Source organism: Elephas maximus, chromosome 11 (assembly GCF_024166365.1).
Source record: "Elephas maximus indicus isolate mEleMax1 chromosome 11, mEleMax1 primary haplotype, whole genome shotgun sequence".
Classification (NCBI taxonomy): domain Eukaryota; kingdom Metazoa; phylum Chordata; class Mammalia; order Proboscidea; family Elephantidae; genus Elephas; species Elephas maximus.
The window spans coordinates 101,884,847-101,909,932 of record NC_064829.1 but is presented as its reverse complement, the minus strand read 5'-3'; the positions used below and the strand labels follow the sequence as shown (position 1 = coordinate 101,909,932).

Here is a 25,086-nt window from a genome sequence, read left to right as displayed (position 1 = left end):
GGATCAGACTTGGAACTGGCCCCCAGGAGGAAATGGGCAGAGGCCAACGCCTTGCCTAGAGGCAGTTCTGCCTTGTGCCTTCTGAACTAAGCTTCCAGGACATTTTCCAGTTGCATTTTCAGAGCCAGTACTAGCCCTGAGGTTCTCTCTCTCTAGGGTCAAGGAATAAATCTGGATGCCCACTCATTATAAAGAAATGGCTACTGGGCCAACTCCACAAGGCACAGAAGGGCATGGTGTTCATCATGTACTATGCGCTTAGCAAATCAGTACTTGGTAAAGAAATTCTGTGTCCCCAAAGAAAGCTAGCACCTTTCACTGTTCTCCGGATTTGGGCACCTGGCTTCTTGCTCCCTCTTTTTGCATACCAACATAACCCAAGTGGCTCTGCCTCTTCCCTGTAGCAAGAGCAGGGCATGCTCTTGGTACCGAACCTGAGTCTTGTTTTTCTCAGCTGCAGGATAAGAGAACAGTAGTACCTACCTCAACGGGTTGTGAGGATTAAGAGGCAATACAGATAAAGCCCTTGACATGGGGGCCAGGCACAAAGTTGTTGTTGTTGTTGGGTACCACCAAGTCAATTCTGACTCACAGTGACCCCGCCTGACAGAGAATTGCCCCATAGGGTTTTCTAGGCTATAATCTTTATGGGAGCAGATCACCAGGCCTTTTCTCCTATGGAGCTGCTGGGTGGGTTCAAACTGCCAACTTTTCAGGCAGCAGCCAAGTGCATAACCATTGTACCACCAGGGCACAAAGTAAGGGCCCAATAAATAGCAGCTATTAGTTTTAAGAACCACCCAGCTCCAGCATGCCTCTTACATGGAGAACCCTAACCAGGCTGGGTGCTCAATGGAAAGAAAGCATCTTCTCTATGGGGAAGGTACAGTCAACCCCTCTAAGGTGGCACTGTTGACTGTTGGCCAAGACCTTTCTACCTCACTCAGCCCTACCGTGCCTGCACAGCCCTCTCCCAACAAATCCTGCTAACAAAACTGACAAACCGATACTTCCCCTTCTTCAGTTCTCATGGGGTGGTGCCAGAAGGCACAGGGAAAGCTGGCCTGCGGGAAGATGGGACAAAGGCCCCTTAGAAAAATGAAGTTTGGCCACGTGGAAACTAGAAAGTTAAGAGACTGGGATGGGTGTTGAAAGGGGCCCAGGTTTATGGATCTACCTCATTTAAAAAAAAAAAAAAAAAAAACGTAAAACACAACAAAAAGATTGAAACTCATGGGAGCAGTGGTTGTTACCTGAAGATCATGAGAGCCCTTGACAAGAGGCGGCTAAGGTTAATGTGAAGGTCAAGATTATGATCATTAACTGCCCAAACTCTCAACGAATTGCCTTTGGGTAGGCTTAGAATGACCCATTAAGTAGGGACAAAATTACAAAAATTACGAGACTCCGCCTCTTCAAATGTTTAACCAGCCTAGATGCAGAAGTCCAGAATCCCCAAATGCGACCCTGTGGGACGGTCGTTTACTAGGAGCAAAGCACGGAGCCTTTCCTTTAGAAAATCAGCTCAGGGCTCATGCCTGAAGAAGGCCCCATGACCTTCTCTCGGTTTATGGTGAAGCAGCCTCGGGATGGGGGGAAACCTCACTGAGGGATTTTCAGAGCCAGGAAATTCTTGAAATAAACCTCTGGGTCTTGCATATGTTTTTCAGTGTCCTTACAACCTAGGTTCATCGACCAGAAATCAAGAGCAAATGGCTCTGTGTATCCCTTCCCCTCAGCATTCTCAGGGGTGGTCATAACCCCCCCTGTGACTGCACCATCTCCATGGCAACAAAAGCAAACAAAAGCCAACCACAGAGAGAAGAGGAATCCAACCGCCAGCATCCTGAAGGAACCCCTCACTTCCACGGGATCAAGATGGCCTGCAGGGTGCTGGGATACAGATTCAAACAAACCTGTCTATTGTTAACAGTCAACGTGGGGAAGATGGGAGAAACCTGAACCCCGACTGAGTATCTGAGATGTTAAGTAGTTAACTGTTCATTTTGGTGGGAGTGATGATGGTTTTGTGGCTATGTTAAAAAAACATCCTTAAGAGATCCAGACTGAAGTATTTATGGGTAAAATGAAATGAGATCTGGGAGCAGCTTTCAAATACACAGTGGAGATGGAGGGAGTGAGATGAACCAAAACCTGGCAGAACGTACATTAACTGCTGCAACTGGATGATGGCTATACGCAGTTCATGACACTATTTTCTCCTCTCCTGTGTATGTCAGAAACTTTCCATGATAAAGTTAAAAAAGAAAAAGATGCCCCATGTGCTTGGGACAACCTCAGCAACACGGGGAAAGGCTGTTGAGGTCCTCGAGACCATCATTTCCCAGAAATTTCAAATACCGGCAGGGTCACCCACAGTGGAGAGGATTCAGTGGCACTTCCAGACTAAGACTATGGAGAAAGGCTTGGCCATCTATTTCCATTAATTAGCCAAAAAAACCCTATGGATCACAACAGAATACTGTCCTACTTGCACTGGAAGATGAGCTGCCTAGGTTGAAAGGCACTCAAAATACACAACAGCTCCAACAACAGACTCAAGCATACCAATCATCGGGAAACTGGCACAGGGCTGGGCGACATTTTAATCTGTTGTACACAGGGTCGCCATGAGTTGGAACCAACTCAAAGGCAGCAGTAACAACAACAAACCTATGCGGAAGTAATTCATTAGCCTTCCCATTTTATAGACAAGCAAAATGAGGCTCAGAGATGGGAACAAATTTCTCCATTGAATAACAGGAAGAAGCAGAACTGGAACCTGAGTCCAGGACTTTCTGACCCCAAGACCCAGATCTCAGCCCCTACGCTTAAGTAGAAATTATCTGGAGAAGAATATTTTACTCAACATATCAACTGACAAAACGACTCCCACCCTGAAATTTTAACTGAGTTAGAAAAATAAGACATACGTACATAAAACATTACATGAAACAATATTCCAAGAAAAGTCTAATGAGGTAAGGAACACTTGGCAAGTCCCTTATGTGCTTTGTGCCATTTCCTCAACTGCAAAGCAAAAGCAATGGTGGCATCTCCCCAACAGGCTATGGGGAGAATTCCATAAGACCACACAAATCAAGTGCTTAGCAATGACCTGGCACAGAAGAAATGCTTAAGAAGTACAATCATCTCAATGCAAAGACACAAGGCCAAAACTATTCTCCCAATATCTGAACGAAAGGAATTGTGGCATTAATAAATTTGACAGAAGACATTTGGATAGTTAGGGAATAAGAGGCATGCAGACAGGAATCCTAGTGAAAAATACAAAATAGAACGTCTCCCAAGATGGAATGCAAACCCATGAGGTGAAAAGCCCAAAGTCCCCCAAGAAAAGAAGGAATGCTTCATCTCCAAATGCGCAGCATCCATAATGGCGTTAGTCCGAGGACACAAACCTCTTAGGTAAAACATTCTCATTTCTTCAGAATCTGGAATTTAGGGTCACCAAGAAAAGCCAGTCTGCCAAGGAACCGCACTGCTGCGTCCACCCTGTCACTTGCTTTGCCTAAGCGGCACTCTTCCACTCCCACTAGTTCAGGAAAACAGCTCATATGCTTAACTAAAGATATCTCTTGCGTACACCTGATAAATCTTTCGCTGCCATTTTAGACCTCCCGACACACTCTGATCCAAGTTCCTCCTGGCAGATGAACCTCAGAAATTCGCTTCTCAGCAACAAGTTTGTTAACCCCTTTGTCTCATGCCAACCATGCTTTGGATGGCTTACAGCTAGGAAACCACTGGTTTTCATCCAAGTAGAGTTGATTTCTATTAGCCCAGAACAGAAAGGTCTAATCATTTAACCGGCAACCTAAGATGTTTCCTTGTTGGTAATTATAATTTTCCAGAGGAATCAATTAAGGTTCCAGTCAACTTACATTCGCCAAAAACAAGGTATTAATATTTTCCTCTAATAAAAGAGGCCTGGATCTAGGGATACTGAGACTATTTGTTCGTTCACCACAAGACAATTTCTTACAAAGAACTGCAATTATCTGCATGTAACTACAAGGAGCCCTGATGGCACAATGGTTAAGTGTTCAGCTGCTAACCAAAAGGTTGGCAGTTCAGACCTCCCCAGCCGCTCTTCAGGAGAAATGATGTGGCAATCTGGTCCCACAAAGATTACAGCCTAGAAAACCCTATGGGGCAGTTCTACCCTGTCACATGTGGTCATTGTGAATTGGAACCGACTCAACGGCACCTAACAACGACATATACAACTATAGGCCCATGGGTGGTACAATTTGCACTCAACTACTAACCTAATGGTTGGTGGTTCCAACGCACTCAGTGGCTCTACAAAAAAAAGGCCTGGTGATCTGCTTCTATAAAGATTCCGGCCAAGAAAGCCCTACGGAGCAGTTCTACTCTGTAACAAACGGGGTTGCCAGAGTCAGAATCAACTTGATGGCAATGACTCTAGATTGTTTTTTGGATATACAACTATTTGCCAACTTCGGGTCCACTGTGGCCTCCTTGAGAGCAGGCCAGAAAGAGGTTCTCAGTTACCCTGGATGTCCAAGAACCCAGCACAGCCCCAGGGACAGACAGGTGGGTGCTCAGGACACATTCTGAATGAACAAGGCATCAAGCTCCACTACCCACAACCTTTTTTCAATTTCATCATCGTAGACGATAGAAAACTAGCCAGGAGCCCCCTTCAACCACCTGGATCACTTAAATATCTGATGAGGTGTTGTCTTTAGTCACCCAGTGTTTTTCAAAGGCTTCCTGATAGACCAGAAAAGGGCTGATAGGAGCCCCTAGGTGCATGGCGCACCTACGGAGCACAGGAAAGCTGCACTGGTTGGGCCCCCCCAGAGAGGCAGCCTATCACCCTCTACATTGCTGAGAGGCTGCAGGTAACACCACTGCTATGGTTCCCAGTGTGGTGGCAGGGCCTGGGGCCCTAAGGAAACTTAAGCCCTGGTGTCTGCTAGGAAAATGAGAAGGGCAATAATCCAAGCCACCTGCAAAAGACATCCAGCCAAGTGACACTCGTGCTGGGCCCAGCTCCCTTGGGTCAGCCATGGCAGGGATGTGCCAGCTGCGAGCCACTTCCGCACTGGGCCTCCAGAAGTCTCCAGTTACTTCTAATGAATGAAAATCCCTTTGATTTAGGGGTTCAAAAGCCCGACCCTATGAAAAGCTGGGAAGTAGTTGCCATGGTGGGGACAGGAAAGAATGGTAGGGCTTGAGGGCCTTCTGCTCAGCTCACCTGCTTGTGGTATTGACTCCAAATTCTGCATATATAACTTAGACTCCACTCAAAATTAACGTTTAAAAGGTTAACTCAAAATGCAGAGTGTTAAGGGGCACTGAATTTCTATTAAGAGTGGTAAAGAATTTTGGAACAGATAGGTGATCGCACAACATGATAAACCTAATTAATGTCACAGAATGGTACCCATAAAAATAGTCAAAATGGGCAATTTCGTTATACATTTCACCACAATAAAAATTTTAAAAATGCAGAGTAAATCCTATCACTGATTTTACTCTACGTACATAAACCATTTAGAATGCGCGTGAAGAATAGATAATGTTAGAATATGAAAAACCAGTGGACTACAATTACAGGTAACCTTTCACTTCAGGATATTTAAGTTGCTTTTTTGTTTTTGATACTACTGAAACCAATGCCGTAACTGAGTGGCAATGAATCCAATTGTGCTACGAAAGAATTCATGAAAGTCTTCTTCATTCAGGTTTAAAGGAATCCTAAAAAACATAAAACGCTAGCTTTCCTTTAGGAACTAGATTCATTCACTAAGAATACACTGCAGCCACACTATAGCCTTATCTGTGGAGTCAAACATATGGACCTGCCTTTGGGTTGTGGTGAAATAATCTTAAGACGTGAGTCCTTTTAAAACTTGAGCAATTAACTATCCTTGGGCGCTTGCCAGAAAGATTGTCCTTCTACAGAGTTGTATTCTATCAGGAGCCGTGCTACAGCTTGGCGTTCCAAGGTATGGTACAGTATTCCCGTACTAGAAACTGGCTCAGAATTAAACACACCCATGAAAACGTAAGCTCGTTTATTAGTGGCAATACAAGGAACACCGTATGACCTAATTAAGTAAAATGACTCCACAAAACAAACCCATTTTATTTGGAAAAATAAATGTTAAAATTTTTTTTTTTTTTAATTAAAAAGCCAGGTATGGGCCTCTACATTCACCAGAAGAAACTGAACTGCAGGGATGATGGAGCCACTCGGGGTACTGACCAGGGTGGCACACCCCCTCTGGGGCCAACTTTAAAGCTAACGCCTGCATTCTCACTCACTCCCCTCCACCACCGCCACCAGCCGCTGCACACACCACACTAGCACAGGGGCCAGCAATTGTTTCCATGAACAGCCAATAAATAAACAGCGTAGGCTTTGCAGGCCGTATGGTCTTTGTCCTACCTGCTCAATTCTACTCTTGTACTGCAAATTTTTTTTTTGTTTTTTACTGCAAAAGCAGCCACAGGCAATAGATACAATGAGCAGTGGCCAGGTTCCAATAAAACTTTGTTAACAAAAGCAGACAGGGTGAGCTGGATTTGGCCCAAGGGCGACAGTATGCTGACCCCTGTACTAGATGTGGTGTCTCTGGGTGGTGCAAATGGTTAACAGGCTCGGCTATAAACAAAAGGGTTGAGGTTCAAGTCTACCCAGAGGCACCTGGAAGAAAGGCCTGGTGATCTACCTCTAAAAAATCAGCCACTGAAAGCCCTACCGAGCACGCTTCTACTCTGACACACACATGGGGTCACCAAGTCCACTGGTTATTATGGTACTAGATGCAGTGGCTTTCAAACTTTTTTGACTTTGACCCACATCGCCTCCTTTACATTTCTACCACACAAAAGTTGTGCAAAGCCACATTCAACCTTTACCTCACTCTGCTTTCTCCAGCCTCTTCCATTTCTGATTTTAAACGAGGGAGAGGACTCAATAAATGAACTTCATATCCTGCGAATGGCTGCAACCTGTAGTTTGAACACTGTCTTACCAGACCAGGGACAGCGTTAATGGGTCTGGGTACAGATAGCCAGGTTCCGACTCTGATTCCACCAGCCACTGGCGCTGCGACCTTGGACCAGTGCCTTCACCTGCCTGCTTCAGTTTCTCAGTGTAGGGCTGGGGTGAGGGTTAAAGGAGTTTATGCACGTGAAGCATTCAGAGCAGCCCCTGGCAAGTAATCTTTGAACCTCACGCCAACATTACACAAGAGCCACAGTCACACCTTCGGGAAAACAAGGAAACTGACTCAGGATTAGAAGAATTTAGGAGTCACGTCCAGTCTGCCTGAATCCCATGTCTATACCCCATCTACCACTCCCCACCCTCTCTCAATCACAAGAGGGCAAAGGCTGGTGTGGAGGAGGGAACAGGGCCACATCTATGCTGTATTAAGCTTTATGGCTCTGGTGTTTGTTTCTAGGACCACCGGAGACAGACAACTGGGGGCAAGGGAACCAAGTGCTCACTCTCCCAATGGGTCTGCCTGTCATCTAGCCACTCAGCCTAACCTTACAATTAATTTTAAGGCATCTACTTTACAACTGGGTATCAGTTAGCTGAGGAGCCCTGGTGGCACAGTAGTTAAGCACTCAGCTGCCGACCAAAAGGCCAGCGGTTCAAACCTACCAGCCGCTCCACGGGAGAAAGATGTGGCAGTCTGCTGCCGTAAAGATTACACCCTTAGAAACCCTGCGGGGCAGCAGTTCCACTCTCCTATAGGGTTGCTGTGAGTTGGAATCGCCTTGAGGGCAGTGGGTTTAATTTTGGGGTATCAGTAAGCTGCAGCAGCAGCAGCAACCTCTTATCATGGCCAGGAGCTCCAGAAGGTAGGTCAGACACAGGGAAGGAAACATGAGGCCTGGTTAAGGCAGTACCAACCTTTGCCAACTCTCAATAAAGTGCTCAAAGGAGAAGGGTTCCTTGAACATTCTGAATTTTTCTGCTCCCAGCAAAGCATGAGACAAGCCTGCCTGCTGAATAAATAACGCCTTAACTGACTCAGCCAAATTACAAAAGTGGGTAGAATCTCGGAGCTAGGGCAGATCTTGCTCATTTCTCTGAGACTTTGGAGAGCACAAAAAAAAAAACCCCACCAAACCCACTGCCAGCTAGTCAATTCTGACTCCCAGCGACCCTATAGGACAGAGTGAAACTGCCCCATACAGTTTCCTAGGCTGTAATCATTACGGAAGCAGACTGCCATGTTTTTCTCCTACCTAGCAGCTGGTAAGTTCAAACTTCCAGCCTTTCAGTTAGCAGCCGAACGTTTAACCACTGCACCACCAGGAAGAGAGCAAAGGACTCCCCTAAGGTGCCATGACTGCTTGGCAGGGGCACGAGGTCCTAGAACCCTTGTCTCCCAGTTCTCAGGAAGCCTAAGAAGGGTGTATCACCGACTCAGATTCTAACTGCAAAGGGTGAGCGCAGGCAGGTACAGCCAGCATGAACTCAAGACAGTATGACTGTTTTGACACCTATAACAGGGACACTGAACAAACAAAGACATGGGGCAAGATGGTATCCACTCAGTTTCAACCCCAATCAGCTCCTGGCAATTAACTCACCAGAACCCTAAAAGCTGACTTCCTTCAAAAACCATACATGTTTTTCTTACTTTTTGTTTATACACCAGGCTGTTAAAAAAGTTCTATTTAGAATTTTTCTGATAGGGAAACGAGGAAGATACAAAAAACAAGATCCACTGAACGCCAGGCATTGTGTGGGTGTTCGGCACGTACCCGTCTGACCGCGGTGACCCTGACAAGTGGGCCTTATCCGCAGTGCCCACTGCACACTGCCGGGGAGGGGCCGAGTCTGAACACAGTCTTATCTGACTCCACAGCCCACGCACCGTCCTTCATATCCTGTTACCACCTCCGATGTCCAAATAGGAGATGTCGCCACTTGCCTTACAAATAGGGAGCTGAGTCACTAATTCGCATGGATGCAAAATAACAAAAAATAGGCACAAGAACAAGCCTCTATGCAGAACAATTTTAGCCAGGAGGAGCAAACTGCTCTGGGCAAATATCCTGTGTTCTGCTAAAAAATTATTCCCATAACAAGATACAACTAAGTCCACACCAACCAAGACGCCGCATGACTTCATTTCTGTCATCAACTGAATTAAGTCACCCCACGGGTGATGTGCCAGAGATCTATTTAAAAACTGCCCTCCTAACCTCATGTCATTTCTATATCAATTCAGAAAACCTCAGCCAACTATCAATATCTTCAAGACCACATCTATGCTAACTACCACAAACGAGAGATCTGCAGCAGAGACTAGGCCAATAAATTTGGAAAGCCAAATCCATCCCCTAGAAATCTTATTTTAATTTAACATCCAAATTGACTTTATATGCCACCCAGATCAACTTAACAGACTGCCTCACCTCATTCCTACTAGATGTTAACTATGAAACTGGTCTCAAGCCATTTCGTCTGACAGGAGACCACTCCTATAGGTCCTCAAACCAGATAATTAAATAACTGCCAGAAACCTCCAGAACCATCCTTTCTCTTACATTACCAGTAGTTTTGTTGCCAAGGTACAGGTGAGCACCTTGAAACTCAGCTTTTTCACTTACTACTTACTCTGAACTATTTTGCTCTGTCATTCAGCCTCCTAACGTGGGTCACACGCAGTTGCTACAGCATTAACCAAAACCTAGATCCAAAATCCGGTTCTCCGGAAAATGGTTTGACCTAGAACTACCCATCCACAATGCCTTGGGAACTGTTTCATTAGCAATTTTAGCCATAGAGGTATTTACTGTAATTGGATCCGGTCTATATGGCAAAGTGTTCCTAAGGACTTGACAACCGAAAGAACATAACATAAGTGAACGCGTTAAGGTACGATTAGAGACCTACCTTAAGAGCAAGGAGCAGAGATGGAGGCGTTATTAACTAATAAATTACTAACCCGGACCCATATGGGACTGTCTACATCGACATATGGAAACATACAAATTCAGAATCAATTGTTCATCTTTAACGAAGTAAACAGCTGGGAAAGCCTCCATTTCTACAGGTGCAAAAGTTTCCCCTTGGGATCAGGCTTCCTGGCTGAGGAAAAGCCACAGTAATGGCTTTCTTAGCTAAGAGGTTTTTTTTTTTTTATAAATTAAAAAAAAATCTCAACTTCTACTAAAGAGTCAAATTTTAAGCCTTCAGTGCAATGGAAGCCCTATCTGAGAGACAGGACAGACTGAATTAGAAAGCCTTTTTCGGGAATCATTTTCCCTGTTCTGAAGAGCAAATTAGGGGTGGGGGGAATTAAAAATAAAAGGTTGTGATGACCAGAATAGTCACAACTGATGTGGTTGCTACTGTGAGATTTTTTGGATTTGATTTCAGACCAAACCTTTCACCCAGAGAAAATACAAATTTAAAAGTTTACAAGTGTATTAGGATTTGCTGTTAAACCAGGGATTCTGAATGACACCCTTTTCCTTTTTTGCAACATCCATTAATTTCAATTTTAACTAATACTGGTACATCAGTTTGGGGAAAAAAAAAAAGCAGTACTGTGACATATCAAAAACAAAGATGACTAAAATACAGTTTGGCATTAATTACTGGGGCTTCTTAGACTCAAAGGATGAGATTCCTTTGAGAACAGAAAACAATAAACCCTTGTGTTGCTAAGCCTGAGAGTTTTAAAATGTTGGGGGAAATATTTTTAAATTCTACAACTTAACGCTAGAAGTGGCACTTACGAAAGAAATCTCATTTCCTTCACATTTCACTGGAAAAGTAAATTTTAAGCATCCTTCTATAACTTCGTAGCTTTTGACACTTGGAAGGTTGACCTGTTAGCATCCAGTTTCAGCTCTTGGCTCCTGGAGAGGGAATTTCAAAAAGGAAGGGAAACTTCAAATAAATGCTTTCCGCTGCCCCTGCACACTGGTTCATGTGTTGTTTGTGCTTCAGACACTTTTTGCAGAATACTGTGCTGGGTGGACACTTCTTGCCCCCATCACTGATGTTCCAAACTTAAGACCACTGTTGCCTGGCAGTTAAGTTGTGAACATATTAAGAGGAAGAACAAAACAAGGGCGTCAACTGCAGTTTAGATGTTTCCTGATCTATGTGAGAATGAACTTTGTTTCTTTTAAGAATGGAAAGGAAACAGAATCTTACTTCTGGATGGGGAACAGGGCTGTGTGGTAAAAAGTTCAACAAAGTATGCTGGTAACCAAAAGTGGGCAAGAGGGAAAATGGAACTTCAACATGTTTTCGCTTTGAATGGAGAAACTTATGCTTGTAAAACACATCACAAGTACAGTGTTTGGTTCTGCAAGTCATTTCTGTTGCTGTTTTTTCCTTGTTACGTGTAGGGGTGGACTGGGGGCTGGAGGAAGTGTCCTCTCCACCATTGACTGGGCGTGTAACACATTCACATCAACTTTTCACGGTCAGGCATGTGCTTTCGAACAAAGGAGCAGTGGAGACAGGCAGGGAAAGATACTGAGACTTGACACAGTTTACAGATTTTGTGCTTAAACAGTACTTTACAAATGACTTGCTCAATTTAAACGTCCATCACCGTAAGAGACAGTGGAGAAAAATGAGGAAATTGGATCTACTTGAACCAATCTTTTCTTGGGGGGAAGGGTGGTGCAAGGGGGAGAACATTAACTCGGATGCAAGTTTATCATAAACCAAAATTGGTAACCTTGTCTCCTGCAAATGGACTTCTCTTCAAAGATGAAGGCTGGAGACAAAGCAATGGATCAAAACGGAGAGATGCCAACGGTCTGAAAGCATAAGGGGGCTTTTTTCATAGGTTTTTGTCATGTTACAGTATTGCACTTTTTGGGGGGGGGAGAAAACTGTGTACATCAAATTAAAAATTAAACACTGAAAGGATGTGCAAGTCTAAAAGGGCTCAACAGGGTTAGAATCCTGATTTCAACATATAAATTCACTTTCTCAAGCATCACTCTGGTCTAAAGGCTAAGACGAAGGCAGGCAGGAAAGGGACAAAAAGAGGGAGATAATTGAATTACTCAATAAAAGAGACTACTTACCATCCCAACCCATTGTAAGACATACACTTCTGACATAAGAGAACTCCTTAGAGGTCGAATAAATCATGTAAGCACCTTTGGGTAATGCACCTGCCCCTGGAGAGGGGGCCAGGAAGCCAACATGGGCTTAGCGTACAGACCTTTGCTAATCTGTTTATTTCCTTGAACTGGAGTCAGGCTGCGATGGGCTGCGATTCCCAAGACGATACATTTAATTAGAACAAAACAGAACAAAACAAAAAAAAAAAATTTTTTTTTTGTAAAAGCTCACCAAACTGCTGCACTTGTGTCTCTGAATGTGGGTGGCATTTCTTTTAAAAGGCAAAATATGGTCTGTGAAGGAGAAAGGGAGAAAGGGAGGTGGGAGTGGGGAGAAGGTGCCCTGGAGCCTGGCTGGGAGGCCTTGGTTGGGACCCCTGTCTAGGGGAGGGTTTTCAGCTACTGCCCGGCCCAGGCTGCGACGGGGCAGCCATCTGTCCAGAGTATTCTCTCCCCCGCCCCCCCAAGACTCGCCTTCCTGCCGGTTGAAACCCTCCTTCCATCACCAAACCTGCTCCAGACTCCTTTCCTTCCTGCCTCGCAAGGAAAAGCCGAACAAACCCTGCACCCCGAGACTCCTTTGCTGGAGCAGGGGAAACGGGGCCCCAAACTCGCTCTAAAACGCGCCGGGCTGGCCCCATTATCGCCTGCCAGGGAAAGGCATGTAGGGAGCCCATTTCGCACATCAATAAAAGGGGAAGAGGCACTCTCTTTCACCCCCGCCAGTGCACAAGAAAACCTAATTTTCTTCCCCGGAAAGAATGGCACCCCATTTTACCCCGAAAGGGGGGACACCAAGAGGAAGGTAGAGACCAACTTTCCTTCCCTTCGAAGGCTGGAAAACCAAACCTCGCCCTCCCAAAAGAGGCTGGGGACCCTCCCCGATGTCACCTACCTACGAAAAGCAAAGGGACCTCTCCCCATAAAGAAAAACATGGGGCAGGATCTCCCCCTCCCAAAAAAAAGGAGGCTGGGACTTCCATTAAAAGGACTGGGCAATTCCACCCCAATTTTGCCCCTTAGGGAATAGTTAGGAAACACCTCCCGCCAAAAAAAAAAAAAAAAAAAAACCAGAAGGGCAAAAAAGAACCCCCCCAACCCAAAGGGTCCCCCATTAGGGTGAAAAAGACTGAGCGAACCCCCACTTTCTGCCTAAGAAAGCTTGGGTACATCTCCAAGTAGGGCAGGGCACACCTCCCCCAAGAGAAAGGATACTGCCGGGGACTGGGAGACCCCCAACTCCAAACCCCTAAGGGGCTGCTGCTCGACATCCCCCCAAAAAGGGTCCGGGAGCCCCTCCCCCATCCCCTTCCCCGAAGCCAGAAGACGGACGGGCGGGCCCGTGGCTGCCAGCTCGGGGCTAGGGGTAGCCAGGACCCCCATGGGCCTCCGCAGGCCCCCCCGGGCGCCCCCTCCCCAGGGCGGGCGCGGGGGGTCCGGGGGGCGCCTCCTCACCTTCCCCTCAGCATGGCGCCCAAAAAAGACAGAGCGAGAGCGAGGGAGAGCGGGCGAGCGCCGCGAGGGGGGGGAAACGCATGAGGCCGGGAGAGAAAGCAAGCGAGAAAGAGCGAGCGAGCAAGCTAGCGAGAGACACCCACCGACCCCGCCCTTCCTCCTCCTCCTCCTCCTCCTCCTCCGCGGCCCGGCCCAACATGGCGGCTGCCCCCCTTCCTCCTCCTCCTCCTCTTCCTCCCCCCGGGGACGCTGCCCCGGCCCGGCCGGGGGCCTGACCTGTCGTCAGGGAGCGGGAGGCGGTGGTGGAGGAGGTGCGGGGTGGCCGGGCGGGCGTCGGGGGAACACGGAGGAGGCGAAGGCGTTGATGGCGGCGGCGGCGATGGCGGCGACGGCGACTCTGATGGCGGCGGCGGGGGGGTCCCGGGCGCGGCCTCCATAGTTCCTTTTGGGGGGGGTTAATGCACGAAAAAGGACTGCTTGGGCGTGGCGGGAGGGGTACACTTCAGCTCTGAGGGCTCCTGATGGGAATGGATATATATTTTTTAGCTTTCGGAATCACCTCTGAGCCGACCTCCGCGTAGGCCGCGCGGCCTATGCCTCGGCGGGCCGCTCGCCGCCTGGTTTCTCCGCAGCCCTCCCCTGCGGTCACTCGCTCACGGGCATGGGGCCCTCATCGGGGCGAGAGCCCCACACACACCCCTACGGGCCCGGGAGTGGGAGACCCGGGGGACTCGGACACTGGTGGGTGGTTGGGTGTAATTAGCGCGAGCCGCGCGCGATGGAGCAAGCGAGGGGAAAGGGAGGGTGAGAAAAGCGAGCGAGGGGGGAAAAAAAGGATTATGGAGAGAGAAGGAATGGGCCGCGGAGACGGGCCGACTGTCAGTCTGTCTGTCTGCCCGCCCCAGGTGCCCCGGCTGCCCGGCCCCCGCCGCAGTCAGGAATTCACACAAAATGGCGGTTCGGCCCAGAAGAGCCGAGAGGCTGAGGCGGGAGGAAGGGCGAGGTGGGAGGGGGAACTGGGCGGTGGAGGCGGAGGCCTCGTCACGTGGAGGAGACGGGCAGAGGCGTAAAGAGTAACCGGGAGGGAGAGACGGAAAAAGCCGAAGGGAGCTGAGCGGGAGATAAGGGAGGAGGGAGATGGAAACCGGAAAGAGCCGAAGACGGTAAAGACGAAAGGAGACGGAAAGAGCCGAAGTTGATGGGGGGGCGATGGGTGGAGGAACGCGAAGTCCACGATAGCCAGAAATAGCCGAAGTGAATCTGGAATAGGGAGCAAGGCGAACCTGCGGAGGTCCGGAAATAGCCGAAGGGGGAGTTTGGGAAGGCAAGTGGTAGGAGCTGGAAATAGCCAAAAGATCCCGAGTGAGAATAACAGGCATAAATCCAAATGAGCCGAACGTGGCGCAACTGATGAGGCGATTACCTAAGAGAGTAGACGACTTTAAGGAATTCGCCCGAGGGCAAATGGGAAAAACCGAAAAGTGCCAGCTTCAGGGCAGGCAGGAGAGCTGAACGCTTTAGGTGGAAAAACGGAAAGGTGATCGGCCTATGAACACAAAAAATAACCAAAAGCTGGAGCTAGAAGCCTGCCATCAGGAAGCGGAGGTTTCGGAGAAAGGGGTGGAATCCAACCCGCCCGGAGCTGACGTCATCGTGGGGGCAGCACCAAAGGGGCGGGGATTGATCCTGATTTGGGCGAGTTTGAGAACATGGGGCGTGCCTCGTGGAAAGCTTTCAATAAATAGCCAACGGCGAAGCACTGGACTGTATAGTTAAAGAGTGTACAATCATAAAGTCGTTTGATCCTCACAATGATCCTAAGAGTTGCTGCTGTTCCCATTTTATAGATGCAGAGGCTGAAGCTCATGTTTAAATAATTGGCTCAAGACTTGCTGTATGTACGCAATTGTTTCTCCCTAATGAGACAGCACACTCCTTCTGTCCACCCTGTATTTCCCTGTCTATTCAGCCAGCTTCTATCACCCTCTGCCTTCTCATCTCCCCTCCAGACAGGAGCTGTCCACTATTATACTCTTATGTGTCTACCTGAGCTAAGAAGCTCACTCCTCACCAGTATCATTTCTTATAGTCCAGCCCAGTCCCTGTCTGAAGTGTTGGCTTTGGGAAAGGTTCCCGTCTTGGGCTAACAGAAGGTCCGAGGGACCATGACCTCCGGGGTCCTCCTAGTCTCAGATCATCAAGTCTGGTCTTTTTATGAGAATTTGAGGTCTGCATCCCACTGCTCCCTGGAGCAAGGTTTTTTTTTTTTTTTTTTTTTAGTCAATGCTGGCCTTCCACTGCCCCCATCAAAAATTTTTTCAGTTCCTTTGATTTGCATCCTGGGCTCTTTGGTTCAATACTTCTAAGAACTCATTCTGTAGTGCCAGTCCCTGTGATGGGCCTTGGGGGCAAGATTACTTATCTTCATGAAGTTTAAAAATCGATAACGCCCCTAAGGAGAGAAACCAGGAGTTAAGGAATAAAGTAGGAGGGCCCTGTATTTGAGAGGTCAGGAAAGACTCCGAGGAGTTGTTTAAACTGCGATGAGGAGGAGAGGTTCCAGGAAAGGAAATAACTATTTCCTTTGACAAGGAAAATTCCAGTAACTGAGAGAAAAACCTATGTTAGCAAGAGTAACAAGAGCCTGGGGACAGAGGGGCCAGGTGACCTGCTAGCATTTTGATCCTTCTGTGAAAGAGAAGGAAACCCTGGTGGCTTAGTGGTTAAGTGCTACAGCTGCTAACCAAAAGGTCGGCAGTTCAAATCCTCCAGGTGCTCCTTGGAAACACTATGGGGCAGTTCTACTCTGTCCTAAAGGGCAACTATGAGTCAGAATTGACCCAGCAGCAGTGGGTTTGGGTCTTTTGGGTATGAAAGAGAAAGGAGCCCTGGTGGCTCATCAAGAGCTCGGCTGTTAACCAAAAGGTCAGCAGTTCAAATCCACCAGCGGCTCCTTGGAAACCCTATGGGGGAGTCCTACTCTGCCTCTAGGGTCACTACGAGTCAGAATCGACTCAAGGACAACTTTTTTTTTTTTATATATATGACAGAGAAAAGAGCCCTGGTGGAGCAGTGGTTAAGACCTCAGGCTGCTAACCAAAAATCTGCCATTCGAATTGACCACCTTGGAAACCCTGTGAGGCAGTTCTACTGTGTCCTATAGGGTCACTGTGAGTTGGAATAGACTCAAAGGCAATGAGGTTTTTTTTTTTTTGGGGGGGGGGTTTACACATATTAGTTTCTTATATCCTTCTTTGGAAAACAAAACAAAACCAGTTGTTTTCCAGTTGATTCCAACTCATGGTAATCCCATGTGTTACAGAGTAGAACTACATTCTATACATCAGGCCTTTCTTTCAAGGCACCTCTGAGTAGGCAGCTCTTCCCCTGTCATCTTTCAAGTGCCTGCCAACCAACCTGAGGGGCTCATTTTCTATTTATAAGGTTTTCACTGGCTAAATTTTTTCAGAAGTAGACTGCTGGGCCCTTCTTCCTAGAAGCATCTAAAGAAGATGGAAGGAATACACAGAGTCACTATACCAAAAAAGAAGTGGTCAATGTTCAACCATCTCAGGAGGTACCATATGAGGAGGAACCAATGGTACTGGAGGAAGAAGTGCAAGCTGCCCTGAAGACATTGGTGAAAAACAAGGCTCCAGGAATTGATGGAATACCAATTGAGATGTTTCAACAAACGGATGCAGTGCTGGAAGTGCTCACTCGTCTATGCCAAGAAATTTGGAAGACAGCTACCTGGCCAACCAACTGGAAGAGATCTATATTTATGCCTATTTCCAAGAAAGGTGATTCCACCGAATCTGGAAGTTATCAAACAATGTCATTAATATCACATGCAAATGAAATTTTGCTGAAGATCTTTCAAAAGCTGCTGTAGCAGTGTATCAACAGGGAACTGCCAGAAATTCAAGCCAGATTCAGAAGAGGTCTCAAAACCAGGGATATCATTGCTGATATCAGACGGATCCTGGCTGAAAGCAAAGAATACCAGAAAGATGTCTGTCTGTGTTTTATTGACTATCCAAAGCATTCAACTGTGTGGATCATAACAAATTATGGATACCGTTGCAAAGAATGGGGATTCCAGAACACTAAATTGTAACTTAATTGTGCTTGTGAGGAACCTGTACATAGATCAAGAGGCAGTCCTCAAACAGAACAAGGGGATACTGCATGGTTTAATGTCAAGAAAGGTGTGCATCAGGGTTGTATCCTTTCCCCATACCTATTCAGTCTGTACACTGAGCAAATAATCTGAGAAGCTGGACTACATGAAGAAGAATGGGACATCAGGATTGGAGGAAGAGTCATTAACAACCTGCGTTATGCAGATGACACAACCTTGCTTGACGAAAGCGAAGAGGACTTGAAGCACTTACCGATGAAGGTTAAAGACTACAGCCTTCAGTTTGGATTACACCTCAATATAAAGAAAACAAAAACTCACAACTGGACTGATAAGCAACATCACGATAAACGGGGAAAAGATTGAAGTTGGCAAGGACTTCATTTTACTTGGATCCACAATCAACAGCCATGGAAGCAGCAGTCAAGAAAATCAAAAGACGCATTGCATTGGGCAAATCTACTGCTAAAGACCTCTTTAAAGGGTTGAAAAGCAAAGATGTCACCTTGAAGACTAAAGCGCACCTGACCCTAGCCATGGTGTTTTCAATGACCTCCTCTGCATGTGAAAGCTGGACAATTAATAAGGAAGATGGAAGAAGAATTAATGCCTTTTAATTGAGGCTTTGGAGAAGAAATATTGAATGTACCATGGGCTGCCAAAAGAACGAACAAATCTGTCTTGGAGGAAGTACAGTCAGAATGCTCCTTAGAAGCAAGGATGGCAAGACTACATCTCACAGACTTTGGACATCTTGTCAGGAAGGATCAGTCCTTGGAGAAGGACATCATGCTTGGTAGAGGGTCAGCGAAAAAGAGCAAGACTCTCAATGAGATAGATTGACACAGTGGCTGCAACAATGGGCTTAAGCATAATGATTATGAGGATGGCACAGGACCAGACAGTGTTTCATTCTGCTGTACATACAGTCGCTGTGAGTCAGAACTGACTCAATGGCACCTAACAACAACAACATTTGCTACACACACTTTGAGAACCTTTGGATCTGTGGGTCATAAGACCCAAATGGCAGAGCTATTTGCAGTACATCTTGGGCCAGGTAGAGAACCTACTCTTGTACTAGGCCTCAGCTGCCTTGATGAGGAAAAGCAGCTCTCTCAACCATGATACAAATCACCTCCAAAATCCCAAAAAGTCCACCAAATATTGTGACTTCTTCTTAGTGGGAAAGAGTGCAAGTTTCAGCCACTTGCTCTTTGTTTTGGAAAAAAATTTCAACATTCCTCTCCCACTGGGTCAATAAACTGGAAAGCTACTGTATTCTTCTGAGATTGAACATTCTCTGGTGCCCACAAATCTGACCAGTACTTCCATGGTATCTGTTTCTTCCTGCTTTTATTATTATCCTGGTGAAAGACTTTTTTTTCTAGTTCCTGGGATAGCTTTAGGATGGGTTCTTTATAGTATGGATGAGGTAAATTTCACAGAGAAGACACTCCACAGAGAGTGGAAGAAACATCAGCAAGTTTCAGTGGTGGCTCCAATCTTTCAGACACCCTGGGGATGAAAGGAGAAGAACACTGGCCAAAAAGATGTGTTATGGTGTGCTGGAGCCCACTAATTGCGAGCCCAATAGCTATTTCCTGATAGGAGATGAATTATTGGTCTACCACTTGTTCTCAAGTGGGAGATATCGCCCCCTAGGGGACATTTTGGAAATTATTAAGGGAATTTAATGAATGTCTTTTTTTTGTTGTCAACTGGTTCTCTGGGGTGTTAACAGTATTGCTCCCCTGCATTTTGGAAATTTGCAGAGGCTTTTTTTGGTCAGCACAATGATGAGTGGGTTGTTACCAGCACCTCGAGGACAGGGCCCAGGGCTACTAATACATACTACAATATGACGTTGACAATGAACCATCATTTAATAAACAAAGTTAATGATAGGTTTTTTTTTTCTTTTTGAGGAGAGGGTGTATTTTGACTATTAGATTCTTTTTTTTTTTTTTTTACTGTGCTTCAGATGAAGGTTTACAGAAAATTAGTTTCTCGCTAAACAATACACATATTGTTTTGCGACATTTGTTGCCAACCCCACAACATGTCAGCACTCTCCCCTTCTTGACCTTGGGTTCTCCGTTACCAGCTTGCCTAATAATAGTTTTAAATAATGGAAGGGACGATTGATACTAAGTTATATTAAGCCGTAACACTGAATTTTCCAGTTCTTTCTAAAATTGTGTATATTCTTGGCCTTTTTAAGACATATATCCCCAAATTTGAAAACATGCCATTACATTTATTTTTCCCTCATAAAATTTAGAAAAGTATAAGAGAGGTGGGGAGAGAGATGATTTTAGACCTTCAACAAGTCTAGAAGTACAGGGAAAAATCATTTATAGAGCAATTAGCTTGATTTTTACAGGACTTTCACAAAGAAATAAAGTGATAATTTTACAAGAGTTACTTCACACACACAGATAAGGGATAGGGTCACTCCCTAACCAATTACAAATTACTACATGCCATAGGTTTTCTTCAGGGTTACTTTCAAAGTTGATGTATTAACTAATTAATAATTTATTGCTAAGAGTCTGTTTTAGCTCTTCAAAACCACTTGACTCCTTTATTTATCCATATATACTCCACAGAATGTCTCAATTTAATATGTCTCAATTTAATAGTATGAGACATCAAGATAGAAGTGTTTATTTGCAGAACCTTATCCAAAAGATACCTGATACAGAGAGGTCATTTACTGAATTCTAAATTTCTTTCCTGCACAAAAAGGTTATTTGGTCCTATTTGATCCTGCCACCTAATCCTCAGACCCTATTCAATTTTTACCAATTGTTCCAATAATGTCCCTTAGAGCAAAAGGATCCAGTCCAGGATCACACATTGGGTTTAGTTATCAAGTTTCTTTACCTGTTTCCATCCAGTCGATTCCAATTCATTGTGACCCTGTAGGACAAACTGTAACTGCCCCATAGGGTTTCCTAGGCTATAACTTTAAGGGAGCAGACTGCCATGTCTTTCTCCTGCAGAGTGACTGCTAGGTTTGAATTGCGAACATTTTGGTTAGCAGCCAAGTGCTAACCACCAGGACTCCTTTTTTTGAAGATTGAAACTCGTCGCCATCGAGTTGATTTCAACTGATAGTGACCCTATAGGACAAAGTAGAACTGCGCCATAGGGTTTCCAAGGAGCAGCTCGTGGATTCAAACTGCTGACTTTTTAGTTAGCAGCTGAGCTCTTAACCATTCAGCCACCAGGGCTCCATTATTTTGTAGAATGTCTTTGAGGGTTGCACCAGAATTTGAACAGGCAATCAGATTCCAGAGTTGATGCTTATTAATAACTCTATTATACTGCTTTTTAGTGTTATTAGCAATCCCTGGGTAGTGCAAGCGATTAACGTGTTTGACCGCTACTTGAAAGGTTGGAGGTTTGAGTCCATCCAGAGGGGCCTCAGAAGAAAGGCCTACTACTTTCTTCAGAAAAAGTAGCCTTTGAAAATGCTATGGAGCACAGCTCTACTCTGACACCCATGGGGTTACCCTGAGTTGGCACAGACTCTACAGTAGCTGGTTTAAGAGTTGTGTGGTTTTTATGAGTGGTGTCTGGGGCTTAAAAGCTAACAACTAGCCATCTAAGATGCATCAGTTGGTCCCAACCCACCTGGAGGAAAGGAGAATGGAGAACATGAAAGACATAAGGAAAATATAAGCCCAAGAGACAGAAATGGCAACATAAACCAGAGACCCCATCAGCTTGAGACCAGAAGAACTAGATGGTGCCCAGTTACCAATGACCACCCTGACAGGGAACACAACAGAGAGTCCCTGATGGAGCAGGAGAAAAGTGCAGTACAAAACTCAAATTCTAGTGAAAAAAAAAAAAAACAGACTTGATAGTTTGACCGAGACTGGGGAGACCCCAGAAGACATGGCCCCCAGACTGTTAGCCCAGAGCTAAAACCATCCCTGAAGCTAACTCTTCAGACAAAGGTTAGACTGGACTACAAGACATAAAATGATACTGGTGAAGAGTGTGCTTCTTGGCTCAAGTAGATGCATGAGACTAAGTGGGCAGCTCCTGTCCAGAGTTGAGATCAGAAGGCAGAAGGGGACAGGAGCTAGTTGAAGGGACACAGGAAATACAGGCTGGAGAGGAGGAATGTGCTGTCACATTATAGAGAGAGCAATTAGGGTCACATAACAATGTGTGTATAAGTTTTTGTATGAGAAACTGACTTGGATTGTAAACTTTCACTTAAAGCACAATTTAAAAAAAAAAGTATATGGTCCTCATGGTCTCGGGGAAAATCTAGCTCAATCGGCATAACACAGTTTATAAAAAAATGTTCTACATTGTAGTTTGCTAAGTAGCATCTGGGGTCTTAAAAGCTTGTGAGCTGCCATCTAAGATGCTCTGCTGGTCTCACCCCCTCTGGAGCAAGGGAGAAGGAAGAAAACCAAAGACACAAGGGAAAGATTAGTCCAAAGGGCTGACAGACCACAACTACCACAACCTCCACCAGACTGAGCCCAGCACAACTAGATAGTGCCTGGCTACCACCACCAACTGTTCTGACAGGGATCACAATAAAGGGTCCCGGACAGAGCTGGAAAAAAATATAGAACAAAATTCTAACTCACACACACACAAAGACCAGACTTACTGGTCTGACAGAGACTGGAGAAACCCTGAGTGTATGGTCCCTGTATAAACTTATAGCTTAGTAATGAAGTCACTCCTGAGGTTCACACTTCAGCCAAAGTTTAGGCAGACCCATGAAACAAAATGAGACTAAATGGGCTATACCAGCCTGGGTCAAGGACAGAAAGCAGGAGGGAACAGGAAAGCTGGTAATGGGGAACCCAAGGGTGAGGAGGGAAGAGTGTTGACATTTTGTGGGGTTGGCACCAATGTCACAAAACGAGTGTATTAATTGTTTAATGATAAACTAATCTGCTCCATAAAGCTTCATCTAAAGCACACTTAAAAAAATAAATAAATAAAAACAAGGCATAGGAAGAAGAGGAAAATAATTTAGATTAGAGTGAAGCAGTAAATAGATCTTTGTTCCATGGTTCTCCACCCTGACTGCATTCTAGAATCATCTGGGGAGTAATTTTGTAAAAATCCCAATGTCTCAGTGCCACCTCAGCCCAATTAATCAGAGTCTCTGAGGGTGGGGCACTCTATTTGCAGGAAATCTCCCCGGATGATTCTAATGTACAGGTGGGATTGAGAACCACTGCTTTGGTTAATGGTGAGTTGTCACCTGGGTGGAGGTAATTATGTAATCCCTAAACCCAGGAGCCTGAATTACTGAATAACTGCTCTCCATCCTTTTTAAGTTAGAGTCTCAGTTTTGCCAACTGTTCTGATTAGTTATTGCTGAAAAAACAAACTGCCCCCAAAACTTAGTGTCTTGAACCAATAACAATCATTTTATTGTTTCTCACAGTGTCTGTGCGTCAGGAATTCAGGAAGGGCTCAGCTGGCTGGTTCTAGTCTGGGATTTCCCACGTGGTTACAGGCTTTTTTTTTTTTTTTTTTTACAGGCCATATGGCTGGAACTGGGAGAGTAGATGGCTGTAGAGCTAGGGGCTTGACAGGAATCTCTGACTTCATGCTGTCTCAAGAGTTCTCCATGTTGTCTCTCCCCCTGGGCTAGTGACATTGCAGGACTTTTGTATTAGTTTTCTAAGGCTGGTGTAACAAACCTTCAGATGATTATAGCCCCTAGCTTTCCAGCTGCCCCAGCTGACACCAAAGGGAACACAGATGAATCATTCCTGCTGAGCCCTGTCCGGATTGCTTTAAACAACAGAAATTTATTGCCTCGCAGTTTTGGAGGCTTGAGGTCTAAATTCGAGTGTGTACAGGACCAAGTTCTCTCTAAAGGCTCTGAGAGGAAATCTTTTCTTGCCTCTCTCAGCTGCTGGTAGCCCCAGGCATTCCATGGCTTGTAGCTGCAGCCTAACTCACCTTTGCATAGACATCTTCCCTCTGTCTGTTCTTCTGTGGTGCTTCTCTTTTATACACAACCATTCAGATTGGACTAGGACTCACCCTACTCTGGTGTAACTGCATGTTAACTGACGTTGTTGTCCTTAGTTGCCCTTGAGTCATTTCTGACTCTTGGCAACCCCATGTGTGCAGAGTAGAACTGCTCCATAGGGTTTTCACAGTTGCAACTTTCTGGAAGCAGATTGCCAGGACCGTTTCCCAAGTTGCCTCTGGGTGAGTCTGAATCGCCAATCTTTCAGCTAGTAGTCAAGCACTTAACCATTTGCGCTACCCAGGGACTGCTTCTATGTATTAGTTATCTATTGCTGGCTAACAAATAACCGCAAACGTAAATACTTAAAATAACACACATTTATTCTCTCACAGTTTCTGTAGGTCAGGAGCCTGGGCATGGGGTAGCTAAGTCCTCTGCTCAGGGTCTCACAGGCTGAAAGCAAGGTGTTGGCTGATGTGATGGTTAATTTTATGTGTCAACTTGACTAGACTATGGCACCAAGCTGTCTGGTCAAACACTAGTGTAGATGCTGTTATGAAGTAGTTAAAACATGATTAAATCAATTAATCTTAAGTAAAGCAGATGACACAGGAGAAAAATGCAGCAGTCTACTTCCATAAAGATTGCAGCCTTGGAAATCCCATGGGGCAGTTCTGCTCTGTCCTATAGGGTCACTATGAGCTGGAATCGATTTGACAGCAGTGGGCTTTTGAGTTTAAAGCAGATGACCATTGTAGGGTTTTATCTTAGAAAATTAATAGAGAGATATTCAGGTTTGTCGTACATAAGCCCATTTAGTATATAGCAAGGTAGTCATGCCAAGGCACCCAAGTAAGACCTCACAACATTCACTTAAAAAAAAACAAACAAACAAACCTGTTGTCGTTGAGTGGATTCTGACTCATAGTGATCATCTAACATTAACTATAATTCAACAGAATCTTGTAAAATCATGAGAAAGCTGTTTAGAAAATTTCTGAACTTAGACGTGGAAGCATGTGATGTATGTAAAGAATGTAAACAACTTTTAAGTTCACTTTGACCCAGCATGCGGTGACACAGGAAAACATCTTCCAAATCTAAGCAACCTCCCTAAGGCATCATTTGGCTAACTCTCTAACCCTGGAAAAAAGACATAATGTACTAGTCTTTGACTTCATGCTGGCCATTGTTCTGTGGAGCCAAGGTGACAAACTCACATATAAACCCTGAATTTCTGCTCACTCACTGAGAGAAGGCAGAGATGGAACTGAGATTCTGTCCACCGACAACGACCTTGGACCCTAGCTATGAAGGACCTCCGCCAAGTTTAAGCCTTGGTCAACCCTTCCTCCTAAGACCTCTTGTTAAAGATAAAAGCCTGAAC

The 25,086-nt window shown here is 45.5% G+C and overlaps 1 protein-coding gene across 7 annotated transcripts in view; it reads right to left on the bottom strand.

The window, feature by feature from the left end:
• The window catches only part of ZC3H4 (zinc finger CCCH-type containing 4), a 47,266-nt gene extending 32,180 nt beyond the window's left edge, over window positions 1-15,086 (bottom strand). Inside the window, exons 1-3 of one of the 7 annotated variants that reach the window (XM_049900660.1) lie at window positions 12,356-12,387; window positions 12,225-12,272; window positions 10,771-10,893 (exon numbers count right to left, since the gene is read on the bottom strand). In XM_049900660.1, coding sequence (XP_049756617.1) covers window positions 10,771-10,784 — 14 coding nt within the window. In that variant the 5' untranslated portion in view covers window positions 10,785-10,893; window positions 12,225-12,272; window positions 12,356-12,387. The other 6 variants (XM_049900654.1, XM_049900653.1, XM_049900655.1 and 3 more) reach the window with 6 other exon arrangements.
• Between the last annotated feature and the right edge of the window lie 10,000 nt (window positions 15,087-25,086).